The sequence below is a fragment of the Solanum tuberosum genome, unplaced genomic scaffold (assembly GCF_000226075.1).
Source record: "Solanum tuberosum cultivar DM 1-3 516 R44 unplaced genomic scaffold, SolTub_3.0 scf00413, whole genome shotgun sequence".
Classification (NCBI taxonomy): domain Eukaryota; kingdom Viridiplantae; phylum Streptophyta; class Magnoliopsida; order Solanales; family Solanaceae; genus Solanum; species Solanum tuberosum.
In genome coordinates, this window is record NW_006239345.1 from 311,467 (window position 1) to 325,294 (window position 13,828).

The 13,828-nt window shown below is 35.9% G+C and overlaps 2 protein-coding genes across 3 annotated transcripts; both read right to left on the minus strand.

Annotated features, from left to right (window-relative positions):
* Positions 1 to 413: 413 nt before the first annotated feature.
* LOC102596618 (WRKY transcription factor 1-like) lies at positions 414 to 5,591 on the minus strand. Of its 2 annotated transcripts, none has more exons than XM_015303270.1 (5): positions 5,265 to 5,591; positions 2,104 to 2,802; positions 1,855 to 1,996; positions 1,600 to 1,761; positions 414 to 943 (listed from the first exon to the last, which is right to left on the minus strand). In XM_015303270.1, the coding sequence occupies exons 2-5, from the start codon at positions 2,795 to 2,797 to the stop codon at positions 706 to 708; spliced, it is 1,236 nt and encodes a 411-aa protein (XP_015158756.1). In that variant the 5' UTR covers positions 2,798 to 2,802; positions 5,265 to 5,591; the 3' UTR covers positions 414 to 705. The 2 variants fall into 2 exon arrangements, with proteins under 2 accessions (XP_015158756.1, XP_006363023.1); XM_006362961.2 differs by having other exon boundaries at positions 1,855 to 2,029; positions 5,265 to 5,589.
* A 352-nt stretch (positions 5,592 to 5,943) lies between these two features.
* Positions 5,944 to 13,276, minus strand: LOC102596955 (SEC12-like protein 2). Its single transcript, XM_006362962.2, has 10 exons — positions 12,919 to 13,276; positions 11,671 to 11,765; positions 11,144 to 11,291; positions 9,321 to 9,412; positions 9,120 to 9,216; positions 8,677 to 8,752; positions 8,454 to 8,574; positions 6,869 to 6,985; positions 6,713 to 6,780; positions 5,944 to 6,297 (listed from the first exon to the last, which is right to left on the minus strand). The coding sequence occupies exons 1-10, from the start codon at positions 13,171 to 13,173 to the stop codon at positions 6,191 to 6,193; spliced, it is 1,176 nt and encodes a 391-aa protein (XP_006363024.1). The 5' UTR covers positions 13,174 to 13,276; the 3' UTR covers positions 5,944 to 6,190.
* Between the last annotated feature and the right edge of the window lie 552 nt (positions 13,277 to 13,828).

Genomic DNA, 13,828 nt, shown 5'->3' on the forward strand with positions numbered 1-13,828 from the left:
CTCTCTCTCTCTCTCTCTATATATATATATTATGTCGGTTTGGTTTGGGTTCGGTTTGACTTTTTTTCTTTTAATACCAAACCAAACCAAACCAAGAGTGGTTGGGTTTTTTTTTCAACTGCCAAACCAACCAAACCAAACCACAAATCGGTTTTTTTTTTTTCGGTTTGATTTGGTTCGTTAGTTCGATTTGACTTTACGGTTTGGCTTGTACACCCCTATGTAGAATAATCAAAATGTTATTTAATCTTGTGGTCTCAAACCTATTTTTAAAATGTTTTCTCGAGCAGAGGGTCTTATTGGAAATAAACTCTACCTAGCATAAGGTAAGAGTAAGGAATGATACACTCTATCTTTACCAGACCCAATATAAATAAGCACCTTATTTATGTATCAAAATAAAAACTAGTTGGAAGGAGACAAAATTAGTCAGATCAACTGCCAACAAATTAGATACATACATGATCAGATCTGAACTCTCTTATATTTATTGACAACACAACTTATACATTAACTTTAGGAATCCACACCAATTATGAGGTTAAATCAGCTGTTTCTATAAGACATATTTTTATCCTTTCTTTTCTCTCCTGCAGTGGAGAATAATTGACCAATTACAACAAATAAGAAAAGATAAGATTAGATGACTTGATGATGTAACATTATCTAAATTTGTATTGAGTTTGATTGTTTAGCATTATGCTCTCAATTTGCACCAATATGGACAACATGTTTGTTTTCACCTGATTCAGATGTGGACTCTCCACTTATTCTTGTTGTATTAGAATCAGCCTCTGCTGTATTTTGCATAACAGTTCTGGAAGATGGGATGTCATGGTCATGCTGCCCTTCATATGCTGTAATCACTGATTTTGGATTATGGGATGACCTCTCCACATGCTTCTTTGCAGGGCAACCAACACTCGAGCATCGGTAGTAACTCCTGCGGATAAAAGAAGCTGAATTTATGGAGAGAGACGGAGAGCACCAGTATCTGGGAGCGGGGGTGGAAGGAAAGAGAACGACAAAAGCATACAGAAAGTTGAACATTATCAAAGACGAAAAGTATGATACAAACATGCATATTGGACAAATAGAATCTGGGAGCAGTGAAACAGAAACTGATCATATATATCAGCTTCTATATATAAAACTACACTGCAAACTCTTTAGTTATTGTTCTTTTAATCTGATTAAATGGTCTAATGTTTCATTTATAGATTACATCGCAAGATATGATCGTAAGACCATATAGGAGGATTTAGTATTTTAACTTCTTCTTTCTAAAAAGAAGAATTTTTAGTAGTTGTATCAAGAAGAGTGAACGTGACTCGTGCAAAAACTATTCCATTTTTCAGACTACTTTGGGACAACTTAAAAAGGAATGGTGGATATTCAGTATGATATGAAGACAGCAATTGTTCTGATACATCAAATTCGATTGCTTTCGTTCCTTTCATGGGCCACAGTGGAAGAATATAAATACTTTGTAAACAATCATTACAAGAAAAGAACTCAAGGTTAAGAGGTGATGAGGAAAATCTATTTTGCAAGGGGCAAAAGTTCACAAACATGTTTTTAAGAAAAGGAAATATTTACCTAGGATTTGGATTTCCTTTCACAAATTTTTGCCCATATTTGCGCCATCGGTAACCATCATTGACTATATCCACTTCACTGCTAGTTTGAACGATGTGTCGTAGTTCACTAGGAGACTTCATAGGTGGAGTCATGTCATCACTTGTAGGTACTTCTTTCTTCCTGTTGCAGAACAGTTGCACAACGATCAACTTTAAGATAGTGTGTAGATCTGAACACTGAGGACAAATAAAGTAGATTTTGACTTTCACATACCGTCTCTTTGAGTTCCGACCATCATTATTATCACCCTCATCTCCTGATTTATGTGGCTTCAGGACTGTATCTTGTGCACTACCACCAGCTGATACAACAGCCACTGAAATCAGGCTCTCCGATGGTTCGATAGATTGACATGCTTCACCAAGCACAGTAGATTTCTCACCTTCAGCTAATTACGTCACTAATTAAAATTTATACTTATCTAGACCGAACAAAGTAATTGACTAGGACAATCTTGAGTACCTTCACGTGGTGTTTCCGTTGGCATGTCTGGTTGTGTCATTTCAGAAGGCACTACAAGCTCAGGGGAGATTTGGGGACTATTTAGAGGTTTTGGATGTTCATGCTTTGCTATATAGTGAATATTAGTTATATGTCCATCCTGTGATCTCTCCACTTGTTTTTTTGCTAGACAATTAATGCGCGTGCACTTGTAATAACTCCGAGTGAACTCATTTCCTCTAACAAGTTTCTGACCATATTTTCGCCAGTTATATCCATCTTTAGATGGTTTTTCAGGTTCACTGAAGGGAGTGACTCCTTTATCAGATGGCAAATCCTGGACACTCATATCAGGGTTCCGCCTAGATCGTAACTTACACAAAGCATTCTCAGCCATTGGTGAAGAAGTCACTTGTTCTTGATGAGGTTGAGATACAACTTCTTCCATCTTCTGACTTTGTATTTGTTGTGAAGAATCTGAAGCCTTTCCAGGTACTAGGGAAATGTTTCCGTCTTTAACAGGAGAATCTGATTTACAAGATATTATGTATGGTTCCTTCTTTGGAAGTACAGAAACTCGACTAGATTCTGATGCACCACCCTCACTCTCAGGACCCTTTTTCTGATGCACATATTCTGTATCTTTCTCAGGTACATTAGAAAGGGAACTATCTTCTTGATTGGATTGTGACACATCATCCTTAGATACACCCATTCAACCTGAACAGAAGTATTTGAAGTAAAAACAACAAAGTACGACATTTAGGATGGGAGTGAAGTACAAGTATATCGGCATATACAACATATAGATCCGCTAAGCCCAAAAATGTAGCACACAAGTGAGTCGGCCCTGTCTATTTAGAACATATCGAATATCAATTTTTTTAGAGCACGATGAACCAATGACATGTAGATATTAATAGCATACAAAGACAGATTTATTATTCTGTGCCCAGGACTTAGTTTAAGTGGCAAAGGTTGAGGAACTTCTGATTTAGGTCAGAGGTTCGACCCCTGCACCATGCTAACTAAGCCGGGTATTAAGTGGAGAAGGGTAGAGGGCTGGACCATTATCCCCGATTTTCACCAGCACAGGGTACCGGGCAACTTTATCCACCAAGACTTGGGCAGATAACTCACATTGCGCTTTGCCTCCATCGGGAGCATACATCCATTTTAACATACATACTTTTATGTTAGGCCTCTATTCACTTTCCCCTGTAACATTGTTGGTCTCACAACTATACCATAAACTTTCCTTTCTCTTTATTAAGTATCTTCATATTGTATAGCATTCTTGTGGTACTCTACCTCAATCATCCTATTTTAGTTTTATTTATGTATTATACCTTCATCTATCAGGTCATTACTGAGAGATAGTTCAGCTATCATCACTTGTTCGCTAAAATCCCTCGAAAAACTTAGTCATTTATCAATTTGACAATTATGGATACACTAATTCTTTGTATCCAGCAGAACTCATTGCTGATTTGTTAGAATCACCACTGTGAAGGTCCTATACCAAGACAAAATTCCCAGTAGAAATCTCTATTACAACCATGAAATAGTTCAAACAAAAACATGAAGCAAATGTGATTAAACTAACTCAATTAGGAGGCAATTCATTCAATCAAAAAAAATTTGGTCGAAAGGTTTTCATGATAAACAAGTAAACAACTATCAACACTCTGCTTTCATTAAAAATCAGCTAACTGTTCTCTTCTTCTTTCTCTTTATTTTTTGGCACCACCGCGGTCCATCACAGCGCTAAAATCAGCATTTCCAGTCACTGGCCTTTACCTGAATCACCACTAGTCCACCACCACCAGGGGCAACCGTAGAACCCTCCCCCCTTGTTCCTTAAATCAAACCTCGTCAGAAGAAAAAGACTCAACCTCCAAAGGGACCCCTAAACCCATAACACTTGCATGTTTACAGATCGGAAAACCCACCGATAACCATCTCTTTTCTGTATGTCCATCCCCTCATCCCACAGCTCCTTCACTTTCAACCAACAAAAGTCACCAACAATGCAAATTCAGTTTTGATTTTTATTTTCTATCTTATTTACTTGTTTAAAAACTGGCTCCTTCCTCTAATCCTATTTCGGCTCTTATTCAGGACTTATTTTATCATTTAGCTATTCTTTCCTAAGTTTTTCCTTTCATCAGTACGTTTATCCTTCTGAATACGTCAACTGCACCTGAAAGGGATGCCTGAAGTCAAGGATGCCAAAGACACTACTTGGTGAAATAAATTCTTTTAGAATCAATTTTAAACCATCTGCTAGAGGTTGTTAACAATCCCACTATATCAAAACCCTCTCAACGTTGCACAAAATTCATTACTTCACATTCAGGCTTCAGCTATCGCTAAGAAGGCTACTCCTTGTAGAAGTGGTAGAATTATTGGCAAGTATTTCAATTCGAACAGCTATGTACATTTTTTTTCCTATTCACTAGATGTATTACAATCAAAAGATATGAGTAGAGCATCAAACTAATTATAAGTATGATTCTCCAAAATAACCAAAACACTTTACAATCCAACACTGATTTAGAATTTTGTGGTAATTATCATCAATCACCACAAAAGTAGGAGAATATTATCTTCCTTGACTCCACTTGTGAGATTACATTGAGTATGTTGTTGTTTATCATGAATCACCAAATTGACGGCGATAGAACAGCCCCAACTAGTTTGGATTGAGGCGTGTTTGATAAGCTGTGTGACTTAACTTGATCGAATATTGACACATCCAAAGTAGGAGGATATTACCAATTATGATTCTTCTATTCCTAATTAGATGCTGAATAGTTAACTAATCAGTTCCGAATAGTATCTAATTGAAGTTCAGAATCAAAGATAAAATAAACATAAAAAGTGAACAACATCCACATTGATTTCTCATAGGATCACTCCACTAATAGTTATTATTACAGAAAGTCACATTTTTTCCAACAAAGAAAGCGACTTTTTGAGGTAATAACTATTAGTTGTGTGATCACCCGAAATCAACTCAACAATATTCTCAAGACCCTCCAATTTGGTTAAAGAAAATGAATTAACAACAGCATAAGCCTTAAATTACATTAAGTAAATTTAGCAGGAAAAGTGTATAAACAAAAACAGGATGGCAAAAAAGAAGAGAAAGCTCCATGAATTGAGAAGAGAATTCTCACCTTGTTGTACAGAAAGCTCCAATCTTGCTCCTTGTTTGAGGAGCTGGAAAACTCAATCAGAACTGACTTGGGCCAACTACTACTCTTTTCTTAGCTCTGTATCACTACTGTGTGAGTATTTGTGTTTGAAAGGCAACTACTTCAACCTTTTTTGGGATTAATTAACAAAAAAATTATAGAAGAAGAATTTTGATGAGCTCTTTTTCTGTTTTGGAGGTGTGAGAGAATCAATGGAGGAACCTAAAAAGATTAGATTTGGAAAAGATAGTGATTTATTGAAAGGGGAATCTAATTCCTATGTTGGACTTTGCTACTGCTAACCAATAGACATATGGCCTATTGACAGTGGCATTTGTCAGCACTCAGGTATTTTTTTGTTGTTGTTGACTTCTCTTTTTTTTTACTGCGTACATGTGTAATTTCACAAGCGGGGTGCAAAAAAGCTAAATTATACGTAAGCTGCATATTGGGGTGCAAAAAGCTAAATTATACGTAAGCTGCATATTTATTTTGTACAGTAGAAGTAAGATTGCGTATCGATTTTAAAGTTTATCGATTAACACTGAACTCTTTTTTTATTTCAGCTTCAAATACTCTTTCGATTTCAACTAAATATTGTCAATTTGAGAGATTCGACTTCCCTTCTTATATGATCTAAAGGTAAAAAGAGAATTTTAAGTAATATAAATCTTCAGAAAAGGTTGCAAATTGAAAGAAATAAACCTACACAACTTGTTTTGTACAGTGAGAATATAATGGAGGACAAATAGGTATATAAACTCTCTGTGTCTAACAGTTTAAGCACGTTAAAAACACCAGATGTTTTTTAATTAATCTCGAATCCAAGCATACTGTTCCAGAGACAGCCTTCAAAAATGTTTCAGATACCGTTTCACATATAAGAATACTTTGGGGGGTAAAGCTCCTCATTTTAATATAGAGTTTAGCTCCAATGGAAGAATCCCGTTGCTTGCTGCATAATATACAGCAATTGCAATCAAAAGAACGAGTATAACGATCCACAAGCTCAGACCTGCAATTGTAAACAATATGTTTAATGACAAAATTACAATAACAATAGTCGATTTGGCATTTGCACAAAGAATAGCACTTGATGGCAAGACTAGAAGGAGATCTGTTTGCAGTACAATCGCTATCAGCCAGTTGGAGAAAATGATCCAGATTAATTCAGGTACCAAACTTAAATCAATTGAAATGCTAACAAAGACAACTTCTTGCAGTTGTTTCCTACTAGTTCATGTCATCGGTAATATCATGATGATTAAGTTAAAACTAAACTAATCAGGATTAACAGCAGAAGCTTACAAACTACTAACGTTAGGCTCATTTTCGGGACTCAGCTGGCTACCTGCTAACAATCACCACAAATAAACTAGCTACTCTCTACCATCATGTTACTAATGTTGATATGCAAATTAAATACTCACCACTTTTCTTCTCTTCCTTTATAATTGTCACTCTCACTCTGGAATCCAAGGAGGCAGAAAGCAAAGCCCTGAAGGAAGAAAGAAATAAATTAGAATTGGTTGTGTTGACTGCAGGCTTTTACAGTTACTAACAGGAGCATGAAAACATTTTAGGACCTCGAATCTTCTGAGAACTTCAATGTTGTTACAAGACCAAGATGAGCCTTTTTTACAACATTTTGCACTTGAAGATTGTTGGAAGACACTACCAGAACATCTCCCTCAATTGTTCCTCTGCAAAGGAAAATGAAATGCAGGCTGCATTAAGCTCCCAAGAACATATTCTATGGAACATATTTATTACTTCTACTATTCAGCATTATAAGATGTCAATAGGATGATGGTGGTTTCATGCAGATAATCATGTATGATATGAACTTATGGGAAATTCCCAAAAAATTTACACCCTAAATGTAATTTGTTATTAAATATATTAGCTGGAGAAACTGAAATTGACTCAATAGTCCCTCAGAACAATACATCATGTCTCTTGAACAACAAACTAACAATCTGACATCTTACTCTGGGATTTGGTTGCTTTCAGAGCGTCTTCAATGATACAGGCTTAATCATACAAGAGAAAGCATCTTGATAATACGTTCCATCAGAAGTCAATCAGCAACTTATTTTTTATTCGTGTTGGTGTCCAGGCAGTCCCTTACAACCCACAAGAGCACAGGTGGTCGAGGAACATCAATTGTTTGTTTTAATTCTATGTAGTAATCTGAAAGACTAGTCACTTACTTTTTTTATTTGCTCACAAGTAAGGATGAGACTAGTTTTAGGTAAATGTGGATAAGTATACAAACTTGGATTTTTTATTTTTTTTGGGCAGAAGTGGATAACTTGGAGTTTTTAAGCAAAAGTGAATGGGCTGTTTGTCCAACTCTCAAGTGCTTTTTCTCGATCTTTACATAAATACATTTCATGATAAAATCTTTATTTACCAAAAAAGTGTTGCTCTTTCTTGTAGTTTTAGCTTGCACTATCAACTATTAATTTTTTTCTAATGAAAATAATTACTTTATTTATGTATGAAGCTCATTAATTTCACATTACAACAAGAAGTGCAAAGCATCTAACACCATTGACGTTTCTTGAAGAGATAAAAAAGGAGTAGCCAATATTTGATTTCATTATGGCGGTAATTACTAATGAGAATTACGAATATCACACATTGACTGATGAAAGAGAGATTAAACAACAAAAAGAAAGACCGATTCTTTAACCAAATATGTATCAATTTTAAAATCAAACCAAGCTAAAACTAAAAATATCTATTTTTTAATCAGTTCGGTTCATTTTCACCAAATTGTGAATTCCCTTAATTAAACTGTATTTATTAAAATACACTACAACAAACTATTAACACATGCTTACAGCCACTTATGTTATAACTAAGCTTTGAACCTGGAATCTCCAGGTATGCTGCTACTCCTATGTGTCAACCTCTCCACCGTCTCCTTTGGAACAAGTCAACTAGTTGTTTTTCTCCTCTTAAATTATTTATTTATTAAAAAAAAAACAAATAAGCTGCTGTAGTTGGCAAGTGCTCACACACTTTGAAAGGAAGCACTAAGTTTAGCACATTATATGAATCTTTCCAACTTTAAGAACATTCAGCTATATGGAGAGTTCAGTGGTGCAATGACATATGATGTTTATAGATATTCGTGGAATAGAAACCAACAAAGAGTCTTACATTGCCAGAAGCTTTCCATTGGGTGAAATATTGAAAGCACAAATAGGATCACGAACAACGCGCTTTGATTTTATCCTCCTCCACGTAGTAGTACTCCACTTCGAAATACTTCCACCTTGATCTTTGCAAATACAAGAAAACAGGGTTAATTCTTCATACATGCCAAGTGAAGCACTATCTGAAATAAGGTAATTCAGACAAATTTTCAGTGTAGCATATCAACCTCGCATAGTGGTGATGTATAGAACCTGATTCTCATCGCTAATTGGTGCGAATCTACAATAGCCAAAAATCTCATCCTGAGTACAAAAGACGCTTCTTGTCAGATAACTAAAGCAACAAAGAGAAAGATCGGGGTATATGCCCACACAACGTCCTTGAATTGGGAATATATAAGAATCCACATGTATGATGTAACTACTCTTTATCTTATTAAAAATAAGAATCCACGTGTAAGAGAGAACCAGTTTATATAAAGCTAATTGACAGGAGAAACAAAACATTTAAAAATGAATCTACACTGATTTTTGGGTAGTCTTAACTCTTAAGTGTCAATTAAATCGGAAATTTGACATCATTTCTTTCCGTTCTTTTGGTAGGGAAAAAGTGGAACACAACACACTGACCATCTTCCAGCATTTAAAAGCCATTCATAGATATTCTTACATTTTCCTTCGTCAAAGAAGCTACAGAGGTTGATTTTGACACATCCCAAATCCGGCAAGGGCCGCTTCCAACAGATGCAAGAAATTTTCCATCAGGGCTGCATATACAACCGAAAACATTTGAGTCAAAATCCCTCTACCATAAAGCATATTGCTTGAAGTGCTTGAAGTGCTTAAATTGAAATTGAGCAATGCTATGGACCTGAAGTCTAGATCCTTCACAGAAGCATGAGCATTAGCCTGATCAAGAATATTTTCCATGCTAGGCCACTTAAAAACCGTCAACTTGCCATCCTGTACTGCACCAAAATTCAATAATCAAGATATTTATTTGAAATTCCATATTTCACTCTTTATACAAGGACAGCAAGAAAGTAGCAGAAGCTGATCTAACAAATCAATCATGTCTTAATCTGAAACTAGATGTAATAATTATTCTCCAAATCAAAGTTGACAAAGCATAAGGAATTTTTATTTATTTATTTATTTATTTTTTTAACCCTTCGGGGTGGCCCAGTGGTTTGAGCTTGGGACTTCCATGTTGGAGGTCTCAAGTTCGAAACCCCTTGCCAGCGAAAGCAAGGAATTTGCCTTCTGGGTCGAGCTCGTCGCACCAGGCTTGCCTGATGTAGGTTACCTCTCCTATGTGGTTTGCGAACTATTGCATAGGAGCGGGGGTTTTACCCTATGCGCACCCAAAGGGTAGCGGCTGCGGGTTTCCCTTGTCATCAAAAAAAAAAATTATATTTTTTTAAAAATTTACTCATTATCCTCCCAAACTATTTGGTATTTCACAGCGTAGCTGATAGAGTGGTTGATTTCCAGGTTAACCTACTCTTTACCATTTATATATGGCAGCCATAGACTGCTCTAAACCACAGAGCATAAGGTTCATCATTGTTCTGCAAGCTCACATTACAGCCAGAAGAAATTGATTTTAAATGTCCATCCACACATTAGCAAACATTACTGGAAAAAAAAAAAGATGGTCATGGAGGATAATGTATAAATTTGGTCACACTCACAAAATGGTTAACAATTTCTGTCAGTTCCAAAAGACTCTTTTAAACTCCAAAAAAGTCAAAAAGAAGCAGCAAGCTTAGAATGGGAGGATAGTGGGAAAAGACTAGCATGGAAATTAATATTTCCTGATAGAAATCTATTCCCTTCGGTATTTATTTATTAGTAGCATCAAAGGAAAAACTTCTTAAACTGTGTATTATGAACTGATACTAAGAAAATTCTTAAAATGAAAAAGACTTGTTTAAAGTTTTTTTTTTACTTTGCTACTAATTGCCTTCAGCAGTTCATTATTTCTGAAAGAGTTAAAGTTCTTCTGACATCTTTCTTACAATAAAGAACTAAAATCTGAAAAGGAGAAAGCCAAATGGGTTCTAAAGGTAAGGTAACAATGAGGGATCCAGAACGTGAGTCAAAACATACAAGATATTCGTAACTAAGACTGATGAAACCTTTTATCGCTTACAGAGTGATGCCAAAGAATCAGGCTGTAATCCCGAGTTTACTCCCTTCTCCTGTACATCTAATTATAACTTGTGGGGCAGAACAAGATTTCAGGGAGGAAAACAACCCAGCTTTTTAAAGCACGTTCTGCAACCTTTTCTCATCAAGCCACTTTCTGCAACCTTTACAGTTTAATGCAGGGAGAACATGTGTACCACCAGTGTTTCTTTTGGTAATTAGTGATGTTAACTAGTGGTGCCATAATTTGTACTCAGACAACCTCCTCCTTTTCCTTTAAAGACGATCTAACCCATAGCTTACAAGAATATTTTAGAGGGCAAAATAAACAGAGACCTACTTTCCTGGTTATGTTTTTAAAAAACACTTTGTCCAACTTTTACCGAAGTATGAGAATAACAGGAGCTTACAAAACTGACCTTCTTAAATGTTTCATACACAATGAATAAAACAGTAGTGCCTTCACATTGAACATTTTTCCTTATGGCAAGCAACAACCATACTTCCTTTTCAACCTGAAATAGTTTAAGGGAAGATATCTACCTCACCACCGACAGCAAGTAAAGAACCTTCATTGTTAAAAGTTAGCGCTAATTGTTGTCCAACATCTTCCAATGGCTCAAGTACTTTCTCAGATGATCGCAGACCCAATGAACGATTTTCAGTTGTCTGAAAATCCCAGTCAAACCATCTACACAGGTAACACATTGATTAGATGCTTACCCACACTACTCGCCAAAAGTACAGGCAAAAATTCCAAGCTTAATTACTGCAAGTGGTCTACTGTGGACTAAGTTTGCTAAAGCAACTAACCAGATAGAGGAGAAAAATCACAAAAATGAACAATTTCAAAAAGTTGTAGAGTTGATGTCAAGTGATATCACTTTAGTCCTTAACTATATAAACCCCTAACTGTTCTATCAGCAACAGTATGCTTTTGTGATTCTATGCTCCCCTCAGCCCGTGTCACCACTCACAAGTCACAAAGTGAGGGGTGAAAAGAATGAAGAGATACTCAACATGAATAGTAATCTACGCCTTCAAAGTAAATCCCATTGCAAAAACTTTACCTGCAGCTTTTTGGCAATGAGCATATAAGACCTTCTCCACCTGGATGTACTGCCATCCTATAAGGCAGATCACCGCCAGTTCCTAACCTAGCCACCTTCAACAAAGCACATAATTTTAGTCAATCTGATCCAAGGAGGCGACAAATATAATCTCTTATGCTCTTCTAATGTTTCAAGGAAAGCAAAAGTGAAGAGCATACATGGCAATGGAATTAAAGTTATTTGACCAATCATAAAGATCACTGATATATTGTTGCTTTTGGATGTACTTGATAGTTTTAGCAAAGGCTCTTGTAAAAAGAATAGTTTTATTAGGGCTAGAACAGCTGAAAATGTTAATCTATAAGCATCAGAAGGAACCAGGTCTGACAAAGATAACGTGCTGCACTGAAAAATAGCAAATCTGATGTCTGTGGTCAACCCATCCGAGCCCTTCTCATCTTTCAGCAAGCAGGATTTAGGCTTCACCAAGAATTTCCCCAAGACAAAAGATTATTATAATGCCCAAAATAGTTTTATCATGTACTCCCTCCAACTCAATTTATATGACAATGCTCGACTCCACACAAAGTTTAAGATATTCATTTCGACTAAGAAGAAAACAGTAAGTTAATGATTGAAAGTTAGTTTGAACAAAAGATCATCAAACTAAAGTATAAAATTCAAAAAAATTAATTGCTTCAGATTCTTGAAAGTTATGATTCTTGTGGAAGCTAAACAGAAATAGAATAGTGTCGAACATATTTAAATGTTTCAAAACAGAAATAGTATCATAAGACAAATACAAATAAAATAGAGGGGATAGCTCATTAAGATACATAATGATGCATGTTTAAAAGTTAAAGAAACCCGTTGACTGTAAAACATATTGATTCCATAACTTTTGTAGCTGTACATCAGTCCCCGGATCCGAGAAATGAACAAAAACTAGCTTTTGTGAGGCGGAAAGAGCTTATTTTTAAAAGTCCCTTGGTTCCGAGGAATGAGAAAAAAAATTAATACTTTGCTAAGTTAGTTTCCATCAGTTTCGGTCATTTGATCACTTGAAAACTAAAAGCCATCAGGAATTCATATAGTCTGCAATTTCATAGACCTTAGCTTCTTAAAGATCATACAGAACAAGAATCTATGAAGAACACAACATTTGCGTATATGTTGAGCATAGGCACAAACAATAATCTACAGAGCAATTCAATTTGCATAAAAGCACCGTACATCGAATCATAAGCATGAAGATTTATGACTTACAGGTTCATCAGAGAGCACATTAGAATCGTAATCGAATTGAGCAACAATGAGAGCGTTACGAATACCGATATTCCCTTCCCCACCGCCTCCGGAAAGGACAACATAGTTTCCCGGTGCTGAGGGCGATGATTTGTCTCCGTCGTCCTTTTCATCATCGGCCGACGGTTCGACGGCAGATCTGAGAGCGTTCGGTGGAACCCAACCGGCACCGTAAATTGGGACTCCATAGTTCTTCGAATTGGCGGAATCAGCCATCTTTTGGTCACTGTGATCTCAGCGTATCGAGAAATTGAGATGCGCACCAAGGGGCTTTGGTTTGCTTCAGTCAAATGGTGAGAACGTTTGCTGTATCTCTGTAATATTTCAACGGGACCGGTTCGATGAGGTTGTAAAACCGGTCAATAGAGTAGAATCGGGTTTTCCGAGTCAAGACCGGTTAGTGTAATTAATGTAAATTAATTAAGGGGTGTTTGGTTTAGACATGAGCTATGCATAGTAAAAATTACCTAAATATACAACTTATTTTATTATATTTTCTAAATTTCCTACCATTTGAAAAAATTACAAAAATTTTTACTCTCCTATTTCAAATACATCACTTTATGCAATGATCGATCGGATACATCACTTTACTAGATGTTTCGAACATATGCGATGTATCAAGACGTTGAGTGATGTATTCAAAATCAAGACGTGATGTATCTGGATGTTGAGGAATGTATCTGAAATTGGAACGTGATGGGACGTTTTGAGATGTATCCGAATTCCACCAAATTTAAGGGATTTTTGTAATTTGGAAAAGAATAGTAATATGATGTAATTAGCTCTTAACACTATGATTGGTGTAAAAAAAATTATATTAAAATTTGCATAAGTAATACTATGTTTGATAGCTGATTAAGAGGTAGAT